Raw genomic sequence first — 13,257 nt, forward strand, 5'->3', positions numbered from 1 at the left:
CTCTTACGCCATCTTGCTTTCCCTCTGTGACAAATGGGACACTTCTGAAATCTGAACCAAGCGTGTGCTTTTTCTACCCTTCAATGACAATATATATGTGTGTGTGTATATATGCTCCGTACACTCAGCCACGTTATAGAGATAAAGGGTTACCGTGGCCAACAAGTCAACAATGCAACGTATAAATGATTAAACTCGTAAGCATCATGTTGGAAGTAGGATTGGTCAAACCCACAGTTATTTCTTCTTCGAATGATCATGTTTTGATTTTTTTTTCCTTCCTCGTTACTGTACTGCTTAGATCATATACCGTTTAACTGTACAGAAAAAGCCCTCTGAAATGGTGAAAATTCATCCTTGAATTCAATGTATTCATATTGGTTAAACTTTCAACAGTTTGGCCACAGTGAAGGTACTTGCTACATCTCGTGTGGTTTTATCAGCTACTGCCAATATGAGTGTACTCCTTATAGGCCATGCATATATAACTAAACATGTTCCATGCAAATTATTGATGAAGAAATTAGATGCTTATTGCCATACTGCAAATATGGAATAACCTAACAAGAAATTGAGCACTACTCTACACGTATAATACTTACATACATATATATCCATGCAAAGTATTGTTATAACCTTGTTTTCTTTTTCAAAATTATACATTTCGAAAAATGTAAATTAATCCCTCAGTTAAATGATAACATGGAACATTAATTTAAATAATTAATTATTAATTTGATCCTTAAACTATAACTAAAATACATATTAATTTTTTTAAGTTTTTTTTAACAACAATTCTGAAAATTTTAAAAAATCTTAAAATAAATATAAAATAAGTTAAAATATTTTTAAAAATAATTTGATAAATACTTTGCAAAATTCTTTATTATTAATAAAAGGAACAAGGTGATAGAGAACAAATGAAGGCGCAAGAGCATCAAAGTTTCTGGTTCACTGCTAACTACAAGAAGATATTATGGTTGCTTCATCATCATGCTTATCATCTCAAGACTAATGCAGGAGACAGTAGTAGTTAATCACTTGCCACTGAAAATTTTGAGGTGCAAGGGCGTCATATGCCTCCTTCAAGGCTTCATGGTCCTTGTTGATTAGTTACCACTGAAAAAATTTAAGGTCAACATATTTTAAAAATATATTGATTGTTAAATTTATTGAATTTTTAACATAATTTTTAATATTTAATATTTATTTTTAATATAATTTTTAATATTTTTAGAATTATTGTTAAGAATTTTTTTTAAAATCAAAATGATATTAGGCATAGTGTAGGGATCAAATTAATAATTAATCATTTAAATTAACGTTTCATGGATCATTTAACAGAAAAAATTTATCGAAAGGATTAATTTGCACTTTTAAAATATATAAGAGCTAATTTGTCTAGTTACTTTTACCGAAGATAAAACAATTCCTTTGATAAAGATGACAAATTAACCTAATATTAAACCAATCCTTTTTATATTTTTAAATTAGAATAAAACTAATTAATAACATAGAATTTTCAAATAAATGCTTAATGTATAGATTAACCCTTAGTCATTTCTCGAGTTGGCCTTGGACTATTTTTTTTATCAAATTAATCCTTAAAATTAGTATCTGCTATCCAAATTAATTTCTACTATTAATATCATATATTTTTGAATAATTGAGTGATGTGACCAAATATGAAAGTGACATGTAGACAAATAGGGAAACAAATATGTCATTCTCCTTAATTATTCTAAAAAATTCAAAAAGAGCTTAAAAAAAACTGATTTAAAAATATATAAAAGGAAAATTGTAACGCCTCTAACCCGAATCCGTCACCAGAATAGAGTTACGGAGTATTACCGGAGTTACCGATTCATTTATCAGATATTTCATTAATCCGATATCTTTTCTTCTCCACGTTCAAGTCTCGTATTCAAGTCATCCGGATCTTTATAAAGAAATTTGATTGTCGTTTTCATTTATTTCATGTTATAATACATTCAACTAATGCTCTAAACAAAATTATCATTTTACCCCTAAACTTTTAATTAATGACTATTTCATCCTTAGGTTAAAATAAAATAAAATTATTGCAATTTAATCCTTATTTCCAGCCGTTATTCTCACACAAATTGATAACAACCTATGAATTCTATAAAATGTCAGAATTTTCCATAATTTCAACACTTTTCAATTTAATCCTTAAAACATGTTTTTCCCCGATCTTGAGCTAAATTAATAATTTCATTCAATTTTGTAATTTAAATAATAAAATAATCCATTTCATGCAAATTGGTCATTTCTAACATTTTTTTACAAAATTGCCCATAAAATTTTACTTTTATTCAATTTAGTCCATGAGCCTAAAACATACAAATTAGCCATGCTAGCTGAATATTCATACATATTTTCCTCCTCCTCCTCTCCATTCCACATCCTTAATTTATAAAACATGCAACAAGTAACATTATCAATAATTTCACTATTTACTTATGTATATTCAAAACTGTCCATTTGCATCATAGTCACTAAATTATTTATATCTTAAGCTACAGAACTCGAAATTAAGATCCACTAATTTTCCCTAAAACTAGACTTACTTATCTTATTATCATAAAATTTTCAGAATTTTTGGTTTAGCCAATAAGTACAGTTTATTCTTTAAAGTTGCTCCTGTTCTGCTGTCTGACAGTTCTGACCCTTCTTCACTAAGAATTAATTATCTCATCGTACCAGATTTGGATGATGTTCCCGCTTATTTCTATTGAAAATAGACTCTTTAAGGATTTTAAACATATAAATTTAATCCCTTAATTATTTTTCTCCAATTTTTTATGATTTTCCAAAGTCATAATAAGGGAACCCGAAATCATTCTGACATTGTCTCACAAAACTTATTATATCTCATGATTTACAATTCCATTGCTTACATCATTTCTTCTATAAGAAACCACACTCAATAAGCTTTAATTTCATATTTTTATTCATCCTCTAATTAGATTTCTACAATTTTTGGAGATTTTTCAAAGTTAGACTATTGCTGCTGTCCAAAACTGTTTTAGTGCAAAATGTTGATTTTCATTTTGCCCCAAATTTCACAGTTCATACAATTCAGTCCTTACTTAATTAACCCCTCAATTAAACTAATTTTCTCAATTAATACTTTTCCTAGACATTAAAAGTTATTTCATAACTATTGAAACTCAGAATTTCCACATAAAACTCTAACTTCAAACTCTTTTACAATTTAGGTCCCAAACATTCACTTTCTATTCAATTCTTTCAATAAAATCAGCATATAAACAATTTAAAGCTCTAATTCTATGTCAAATCATCATATACTTCCAGCACATATTCATAGAAACTTTCAATTTCTTTCATAGAATTAAGAACTAATGAATTCAACAAATGAACCTAGTTGTAAAAGTCACAAAAACACAAAAATTTCAAGAAATAATCAAGAATTGAACTTACTTGCAGTAAAAATATGAAAAACCAGCTTAAGGGAACTCTTCCATGGTGTTTTTTTTTCTGATGAGAATGCAGAAAAATAAAGAGAAATCTAGATAATTTCACTTTAGTCCTAGCTTTATTAAGTAAATTTTGCAATTTTCCAATTTTGCCCTTATTTTCTTGGTGATTTCATGCTTTTGCCATCCAGCCCAAATAGACCTTGGGTCTATTTTCCTTTTAAACCCTCTTTCTTTTATCATTTAAGTTATTTAATCATTTCCCACAATTTTGCATTTGATACAATTTAGTCCTTTTTGTTCAATTAGCTATCAGTACTTTAAAATTTATTGACGAAACTTTAATACTAAATTATTAACACTCCATAAATATTTATAAAAATATTTATGGCTCGATTTAAAATTCCCGAGGTCTCGATACCTCGTTTTCAATTCTAATTATTTTAATATATATATTTTTGTACATTTCACTATTTCAAATTTTTTCCTAACTTCACATTTAACTTATACTCACTAAATTAATAATATTTCCTACTCATTTGTCGGATTTAGTGATCTCGAATCACTGTTCCGACACCACTGAAAATTAGGCTGTTACAATAATAGAAATTCAAAAGATAAAAGAAAAAGTTAAAATTTAAGAATTTTACAAAATAAAATTGAAAAAAAGTAAAAAATTTGGTTACAACTCTCCCTCCCTACTTTCTTATTGCGATTTTCTCTTTTTATTAATGTTGCTTAAACTGGTCCAATTAGGGTTGGGAACTGGTCAGAGATTAGTTTGATTAAATTAAGTTTTTTTAATAATTTTTTAATCAGATCGGTTGAATCGATGAACTTTTGGCTTGACAAGTTCAACCATCAGTCCAATTTAGGAAGACATTGCTTCTTATCTTTCTTTTTTTAATCCCAAAATAAAACTCTACCTACCATTGCTTCCATCATCTTCAATCACTTTCTTCATATGTTCCACCACCTTCAACTAGAGGTGATCATGAGTTAGACCAAGCCAATACAAAAAAATTAGACTTGACCAAAAAATAGAACTAAAATTTTATCCCAAATCAACCCAAATAAAAAATACTAACTCCCAACCCTACCCACTCCAGGACCTTGTTAAGATTCACATAGCCGACCATTATGAGCCTATCTTGTTTGAGGCTCACTTCCACTTGCGTCCTTCCACTAATTTTTTCACCCTTCCATCTCTTGCATACTTATGTAAGATTCTAACCATTTCAAATAATTTGTTTTAAGATTTGATAATATATATTATTTATGCAAATATAAATAGTTTCATTACATAAATTAAGCATAAACAAAGATAAATAAGAAAAATGTTGAGAAAAGAAAATATTAAGAATAAAATTAGAGTGGCGATTGAGTCTTGCGTTCGAGTGTGCTGAAGCACACTATCCTCCTATTCATAGATTTGGAAAAAATAAAATTATTTTTATTTATTTTTAATAAACCTATGAGAAAAAAAAGTGCAGAGATCTGACTACTTTTTATTATTATTCATCTTAACTTTTATCTCCACCTTTTGCACCCATCATTAATAACAAATACTAATCCACTTTAGAGTTTAGCTATTTTTAAAAAAAATTAAATATGTAAGGAGAAATTGCTCGAGACAGATGAAGGAATGGATAGATCGGGGAAATCTCCATTTCTTGATTTTTTTTTTATTTTTATATATTTATATTATTTTTGAAATATTAAAATTTTTAATTTTTTTATATATTTTTAGAATTTCCTAAACCATAAGTATCAATTTAGGATAATATAAATTATGATATTAATATGCCACGTCAGTTTTCTATAACATGGAGGTTAAACAAGTCAGTGACCATAACGTGAAATCGATAATGTTTGTGATCATATAGTAATTTTTAAAAGTTTAGTGATTAAAACATAATTTTAGACAAATGTAAGTGACTAAACTAGTAGTTTATCCTAAAGTGTATAGGGCCGCATTTAGTTGGGCCGAATTTATTTGGAGATAGTATCCTAATGGGCTAAAGAATCAAAATGTTTATTTATTTTTTTATCTTTCGTTTCAAGCAGAAGCTTCAGACAAACCCTCTTTCTTTCTTCTTCTACTACTTCAGTTATCATTCATCGCGGCCGCTCTTAACCCTCCTTTTCAGGCGAGTCTCCAATATTCAATCTTGCATTTATTTTTTTTGGGAAAATTTCTTCGTTATTTTTATTTCAGGTCGGGCTATGAGACCGACTTAAATTTTTTTATTTGTATAATTTTTTTATTTGTATTTTAGATTTTATGTGAATTTAATGGATATATATTAGGAAATTTTAATACAATTTCAGATCGTAGTTTTATTTTATTCTTAATTTTTTTTGGGGACTTGTATTTGGCTTCCTTCCTAGATTGAAGATAAAGTTTTTTTTTTAGATTATTTATTCTTTAAATTATTTGATTAATAGAAAACGGAGTTGTTTATGTTTTAGGCCACCAAGGGCGGTTTTAAGAAATTGATTCAAAACATGGCGAATTTTGCGAAACCAGAGAATGCCTTGAAGAGAGCTGAAGGTTAGCTACAAATGTTTCCTTTGTTAGTTTGTTTGTTGTTTTTTCAAAATGTTTATTTTTTCGTCAATATATGCTACCCATTGTTTGGTATTAGAAAGATTATCTGCTGTTAATGTGAATCTGGGTCTTGCAGCCATTGCCCTAAATTGTTAAAAGTTTATGTTGGGTTGTGATATTTAATTATACTTTTATTGTATAATGCGTTTGTAATGTATTGACTTTGTGATTTGGTTGATGCAGAGTTGATTAATGTTGGGCAGAAGCAAGATGCTTTGCAGGCTCTTCACAATCTAATAACTTCAAAGAGATACAGAGCTTGGCATAAGCCGCTTGAAAGGATCATGTTTAAATATGTAGAGCTGTGTGTTGACATGCGGAAGGGTCGTTTTGCCAAGGATGGCCTGATTCAATATCGTATTGTATGTCAACATGTGAATGTCAGTTCTCTGGAGGAAGTGATCAAGCACTTCATGCATCTTTCTACTCAGAAAGCCGAGCAGGCTCGAAGCCAGGCAGAAGCCTTAGAAGAAGCATTAGATGTTGATGACCTTGAAGCTGATAAAAGGCCACAAGATTTAATGTTAAGCTATGTCAGTGGAGAGAAAGGAAAGGATAGGTCTGATCGTGAACTTGTTACTCCTTGGTTCAAGTTTCTCTGGGAGACCTATAGAACAGTGCTTGAAATATTGCGGAACAATTCCAAGTTAGAAGCACTCTATGCGGTATTTCCTGTCTAAATGACTTCCATCAATGTTCACCGTTTGTTGCAACTATATCTGTAAATTTTCAATTTTTTACTACTACATCAAAATGTGCAATCCTGTTTTCAGCATTATCATAGAAGGGACTCTAGGTTCTTGCATACTATTTTGTGTTCGTAGTCTTGCGTTGCAAGATGAGTGGAACTTTTAATTGATTTAGTATTTAGAATTGAAGTTATTCTTTGTATTAGAATCTTTAAGCTTTAAACGAAAAGTTTCGAGTAACATAGGGACTTACAGTTGTTATTTGGTGAGTTACAAAGAACTAACAAGGTTGCTGGAAAAAAAAGGTACACAGGCAAAAAAAAAAAAGATTTTGGTCTTGGGAAAATGATAATATAGCATTTGGAATCGATGCTTCTTTTTCTTTCTTTCGTTCTTTTTTTTTTTGGGGGGGGGCGGGGGAGGTTAACAATCTTTTAGCTTGAAAGGGTAACTTTTCAGGAATATAGGATTTAGCATGGCCAAAAAAATTGGTTTTGGTCTGGTGTAGGTGGCTTCACCTGCACATCCTTACAATTGAAACATAATGGCATTAATGTCTCTTGTTTTGTGCTTGCACTTGATAATGTCTTGTTTCCATGATTTTAGTAATATTTTTACATATTTGAAATAACAAATCTTTGTATTTTTTAAAAAATATCCTGTAGATGACAGCACATCGGGCATTCCAGTTTTGCAAGCAGTATAAACGAACAACAGAGTTCCGAAGGTTGTGTGAGATTATAAGGAATCATTTAGCAAATCTAAATAAATATAAAGACCAGAGGGACAGACCTGATCTTTCGGCACCTGAAAGCTTGCAACTGTATCTTGATACGAGATTTGAGCAGCTAAAGATTGCTACTGAACTTGGACTCTGGCAGGTGTGCTTCTTGCCATATCCACCTTTTTGTGCTTAACGGATGAGTTTGCTATCTTGTAATGGATAGATCTTACCTGCTTCTTATTGTTGCTTGCTATGTTGGTCCTTACAGGAAGCTTTTCGTTCTGTTGAAGATATTCATGGATTGATGTCCATTGTCAAGAAAACTCCCAAGGCTTCCTTGATGGTGGTTTATTATGCCAAGTTAACTGAAATATTCTGGATTTCAAGCAGCCATCTTTATCATGCTTATGCATGGCTAAACCTATTTTCACTTCAAAAAAGCTTTAATAAAAACTTAAGTCAGAAGGACTTGCAGTTGATAGCATCATCAGTTGTTTTGGCTGCACTGTCAGTTACCCCTTACAATCAAACACGTGGTGCATCACACTTGGAAGTTGAAAATGAGAAAGAACGCAACCTTCGAATGTCAAATCTTATAGGATTTAATCTTGAATCTAAACTTGAGAACAGAGAAGTGGTATATTGTATTTTCATTTGATGTACTTTTGTTTTTCTTGATATTACCAACTCTTGACATTTTTTACTTCTTACAGTTGTCAAGGTCTGCAGTTCTCACAGAGCTGGTATGTTTAAATTTTATGAGTTCTTTTTGCTTTGTTTCTTCTTTTCTCTGCATGTTATTTTTATTTATTTGATGGCTTGTTTCTCATGAATTTTCGAAGTTTAAATTGTTCAAATGGCCTTTAAAGAAGCAGCAAGAGCATGGATGGTAATGTTGTCAATTGCCGGGTTATGTCTTAAGTACTCTTAACAATGACATTTCTCAAATCAATTTTAATATGGTGGAATTCAACCCAACTAGGGCTGTTAATTACAAACTATTTCGGTTTGGCTACATCACATAATTTCTCCATTGTTTAAGGCAAATAATCAATTGCTATATAGGCTTAACTCTTTATCTAGGTTATCATAGCCTTAAAAATCTGCTCTATTCCTAGATCTCTTTTTGGTCCTGAATCATTATATTCATGAAATGATGGTCTTTCGTTGCTATGTTCTTTAGGACAAAGAAATTAGTCTTTGCATTTTTGCAAGTTAGGCTTGAGTTCTCTCTCTCTCTGAGTTGTATAGGATACCAAAGAGTATTGGCTTTACATTTATGTGACTAGAATTTTTATTGTCTTTTAGAGTGTTGACCTACTGCCTTTTGTTATTTCCTTTTTATTTAGGTATCCAAAGGTGTACTTAGTTGTGCAACTCAAGAAGTGAAAGATCTTTACCATCTTTTAGAAAATGATTTTCTCCCTCTTGATGTTGCATCTAAGATACATCCATTGTTGATGAAAATATCAAAGCTGGGTGGGAAGCTGACTTCAGCTTCGTCTGTACCCGAGGTTCAACTCTCTCAATATGTTCCTTCCCTTGAAAGGCTTGCTACCCTCAGATTGCTTAAGCAGGTCTGTTACTGTTTTTTGTTTATTTTCTTTTCATTGTTCTTTTTTATTTTTTACTCGTGTTAAGCTTAAGCATGTGTGATCTTGTGATTATACTTGATTTACTTGCTTCTCCAGGTTTCCCAACTTTACGAGACAATGAAAATTGAGAGTCTGTCTCAGATGATACCCTTTTTTGAATTTTCTATGGTTGAAAAGATTTCTGTTGATGCTGTGAAACATAATTTCATAGCCATGAAAGTTGACCACATGAAAGGCGCTGTGCTGTTTGGTAATATGGTAAGTTAGGATTTTGGCTGTTTATGCTTATTTCTTTGTGGATATTTCTAGGATTTATGCATTCTGTTCATATTTCTTAAAGGCCTCTGTATGGCAGAAGATAATATATTTTTTTCATTATGCTGTCCTTTTCAGGGTCTTGAATCTGACAAGCTTCAAGATCACTTGACTGTTTTTGCCGAGTCTTTGAATAAAGCAAGATCAATGATATATCCCGCTCCGAAGAAAGCATCAAAGCTGTGTGAAGTTTTACCAGGGTTAGGGGAAATTGTAGACAAGGAACACAGAAGACTTCTTGCACGGAAATCAATCATTGAGAAAAGAAAGGAAGAACAAGAGCGTCAACTATTGGAAATGGTATCCCCATTTAAAACATAGGTTTCATCATTTAGCAAAATAACAGAAATTTCATAAACTTTTGCCCATGCTTTTGTTTGTTTTGATATGTTAGGAACGTGAGGAGGAGTCAAAGAGGCAGCATTTGCTGAAGAAAACTGAAGAAGCAGAAAAGAAGAGGCTTGCTGCTATGTTTGAACAACAACGAGCTGAAAGAATTCGTAAGGAAATAGAGGAGCGGGAGCTTGAAGAAGCACAGGCACTACTACAGGAAACTGAAAAGCATTTAAAAAGAGGGAAAAAGAAGCCAATTTTGGATGGGGTAAGTGGCCAGTTTTTCTCATCCAATCACATTTTTTATTCTTATTGAATTTGGTTTTTGACTATGAATATGCATCCAGGAGAAATTAACAAAGCAAACCTTGATCGAGCGGGCTTTGAGTGAGCAGCTCAAGGAGAGGCAGGAACAGGAGAAGAGACTACAAAAAGTTGCTAAAACAATGGACCATCTAGAAAGGGCAAAGAGAGAGGAAGCAGCCCCCTTGATTGAAGCTGCTTTTCAACGGAGATTGGTAGAAGAGAAGGTGCTTCATGAACGTGAGCAACAGGTGAATATTCCTGTTCTCGATTTTGTTATTGCACCTGTTTTTGCATTTAAAACATACCTTGTTTGCAATTTTATAAACATATAAAATACTTTGATGTGCTCAAGTTTGCCTCGAGGGATGCTCGCCCTTCATTTGCGGGGCGTATTTATCACTAATGGATGGACTGTCGATCTATGTTACACCATCTTTGTTTGAGAGAGGTTTTTGTGGCTATTCTCAACACATCGATGATTCTTTTTTTCTTCCGACTTGTAGCTGGAAGTTGAGTTGAGCAGACAGCGCCATGATGGGGACTTGAAAGAGAAGAATAGGCTGGCACGTATGCTAGAAAACAAGGTCAGTACCTTTGGGATTAGTGGCTTTATGTTCTTGAGAGAGGGAGCTCTTGGCAGAGATAATCTTCTTTGCAGGTTCCTACGTCTTTTCCAGTGTTAGCCATTTAACATACGCATTTTGTTTCTGCTTTTCTGCAGATGATTTTCCGGGAAAGAGTAATAAGTCGTCGGCAAGCTGAGTTTGACCAGAGGAGAGTAGAGAGAGAGGAGAGGATCAAACAAATAATTCAGGCCCGGAAGCAGGAAAGAGATATTAAGAGAAAGAAAATATTTTATGTGGGGTCTGAGGAGGAGAGAATAAAGAAGATGCGCGAAGAGGAGGAGGCTCGTAAACGTGAAGGTATATATTTTTAATGAGATCTTTTCTTTTGAAAAAAGCCAGTTAACTTGATTCATAAATTTCCCCTGATCACATAGATAGAATTGTCTCACCTCTTATCCACTCATACAAATTTGAGTACATTGTTCAGAGTCATATCGGTTATGTTTTTCTGTTATTTAAATTATGTTTTCGTCATTATTTAATGGATCTTTGAAACTTGCAGAGGCTGAGAGGCGGAGGAAAGAAGAAGCTGAGCACAAAGCAAAAATGGATGAGATTGCTGAAAAGCAAAGACAAAGAGAGCGTGAATTGGAAGAGAAAGAGAGGCTGAGGCGAGAAGCTCTCTTGGGAAGGGCACTGGAGGGGATCTCTAGGCCTTCTGAAATTCCTGCTGGGTCCCACTCAACCGAGCCTGTAGTTGTGGCTCCAGCTGCTGCTGCTGCTGCTCCAGCTCCTGGGAAATATGTTCCTAGGTTCCGGCGAGAAAGGCCTGAAAGCTCTGGTCCAGCTCCACCTTCTGAACCTGATCGATGGGGCAAGCCAGCACCCTCGGAACCTGACCGATGGGCTGCTGGTAGCAGGGCTCCTCCATTCCAATCTGATCGCAGGACTAGTGGCAGTAGGGCTCCACCTCAGGATTCTGATCGTTTGGCAGGTGGTGGTAGCAGAGCTACACCTCCAGATTCGAATCGTTTTGGTGGTGGTAGTGGGAGCAGCAAGGCAGAACCCTGGCGATCTTCAAGGGCCAGGAACCCACAACGCGGTTGATCCGACTGCTGATCGTCAGATGGTGGGTTGGAATGAATGCAGAAATTTTTGTACTTGGGAACTACGTATGGTTGTCAATGACAAATGACAAAACAGCTTTGAGGCATATTGGTTTTTGGGGACGTGAAGACATGATAAAGTTGTATTATGTTTTTTATTTGTTTATTTATTTTTCTCTGATGTATTACTGCATTTTGTATGTCGAACCTTTTAGACAGTTGTTAAGGCTGGATTTTGTTTCTTCAATTTTTTAGATAGGGTTTTATTTCTTCAATGTTGAACTCTTAACAATGACTTTTGAATGTTATAGGCTTTTCTCTTTGCCTTTCCCTTTTCATTTTCTAAAAAAAATACATTTAAGGTCTTTAAGAATTGAACTATGAATAGGGTTGCAAGTGGATCGACCCTGAGTTTTGATTTGATTGTAGAAGCTCGAATCCAGCTTGAGGTGAAGTTAAGAGTTATTTGAGCTTTGTTTTATGTTATTGGAATTGTTCTTCGTGTTACTGAGGATAACTTGGTAATTTTGCTTTTGGAATATTATCATCAACTGCATTTGATTGTAGAGGTTATTCATTCGGGATTTGAGTCGTCCGCAGGTAGGTTGGACTTGTTGAATGTTTGTCTTCATTGTTTGTATCTCTCCTTTTATTTTGTCAAATCATTGACCACATGTAGTATGGTCGCTTTCCATGATCTTTTTGTTGCAAATGTGGAGGTTGGTAAGTTGTGTTTTGTCGGTTTTGTACTTATTTTTCACCTCCTTGGTTACCTCCCCACTTGAGATTCGAATGATTCTTCCAACTGGGGTTATAGGTATTTGAATAGGGATCTCGACCCTTGCTGCTTATGTAGCTCACCTCTTTCGGTTGGTTTTTCGAACATGGCTTCACTCTCGTTGGTTTGACAGTCGACTCTAAACGATTAAGCTTCTCTAGGATTTGTTGATATCTGTCATCTTCACTGACAACTTTCACTGTTGGAGGCTTCGTTTTGTATGTGAATTTCTCATTTGGCCACATATGAATTCATAGTCTTGTCATCTATGATTTTATAGACTCGTTCGTATGTGTGGTACATGATAGGTCCTCCAGTTGTTCCGTCTAAGCTCAACTTGGTGTTATTGTCTAAACCATTGTAAAAGATTTGTATTTGGAGCCATGCTTGCAGTCCATGGTGAGGACACTTCCTTAACATCGACTTCAAATGCTCCTATGCTTTGTACAAACACTCACCTTTGTATTGTGTAAAATTGATGATTTCTCATTTGAGCTTGATGGTTTTGTTGGTAAGGAAAAACTTATTTAAAAATTTTCCGCTAGCTCGTTCGTCCGATGTGGTGATAAAACCTGATTCTTATGAATCTAACCAATCCGCTGAGTTGTCACAAAAAGAAAACAAAAATAATCGATGATGTACAACATCATTGGTTACTCTATTATACTTGAAGGTGTCACATAATTGAAAAAATCACTTCAAGTGTTGGTTCGAGTCTTTCACCACGTTTCCCTTAAATTGCAAGGTGTTTTGGATCACCTGGACCATAACTG

At 33.5% G+C, this 13,257-nt stretch overlaps 1 protein-coding gene and 1 non-coding gene across 2 annotated transcripts; both read left to right on the forward strand.

The window, feature by feature from the left end:
• The first annotated feature begins 5,490 nt into the window (after positions 1-5,490).
• LOC121209347 (eukaryotic translation initiation factor 3 subunit A) lies at positions 5,491-12,026 on the forward strand. Its single transcript, XM_041079886.1, has 14 exons — positions 5,491-5,611; positions 5,934-6,015; positions 6,256-6,737; positions 7,427-7,642; positions 7,754-8,122; positions 8,199-8,228; positions 8,835-9,062; positions 9,177-9,338; positions 9,474-9,695; positions 9,790-9,996; positions 10,076-10,282; positions 10,538-10,618; positions 10,756-10,957; positions 11,163-12,026. Exons 2-14 carry the CDS (start codon positions 5,970-5,972, stop codon positions 11,705-11,707), a joined length of 2,997 nt encoding a protein of 998 aa, XP_040935820.1. The 5' UTR covers positions 5,491-5,611; positions 5,934-5,969; the 3' UTR covers positions 11,708-12,026.
• An 849-nt stretch (positions 12,027-12,875) lies between these two features.
• Positions 12,876-12,982, forward strand: LOC121210393 (small nucleolar RNA R71). The gene has a single exon (XR_005905506.1). It is a non-coding gene; the product is annotated as a small nucleolar RNA R71 (small nucleolar RNA).
• Positions 12,983-13,257: the final 275 nt, after the last annotated feature.

This window comes from Gossypium hirsutum, chromosome A11 (assembly GCF_007990345.1).
Source record: "Gossypium hirsutum isolate 1008001.06 chromosome A11, Gossypium_hirsutum_v2.1, whole genome shotgun sequence".
NCBI classification, from domain to species: domain Eukaryota; kingdom Viridiplantae; phylum Streptophyta; class Magnoliopsida; order Malvales; family Malvaceae; genus Gossypium; species Gossypium hirsutum.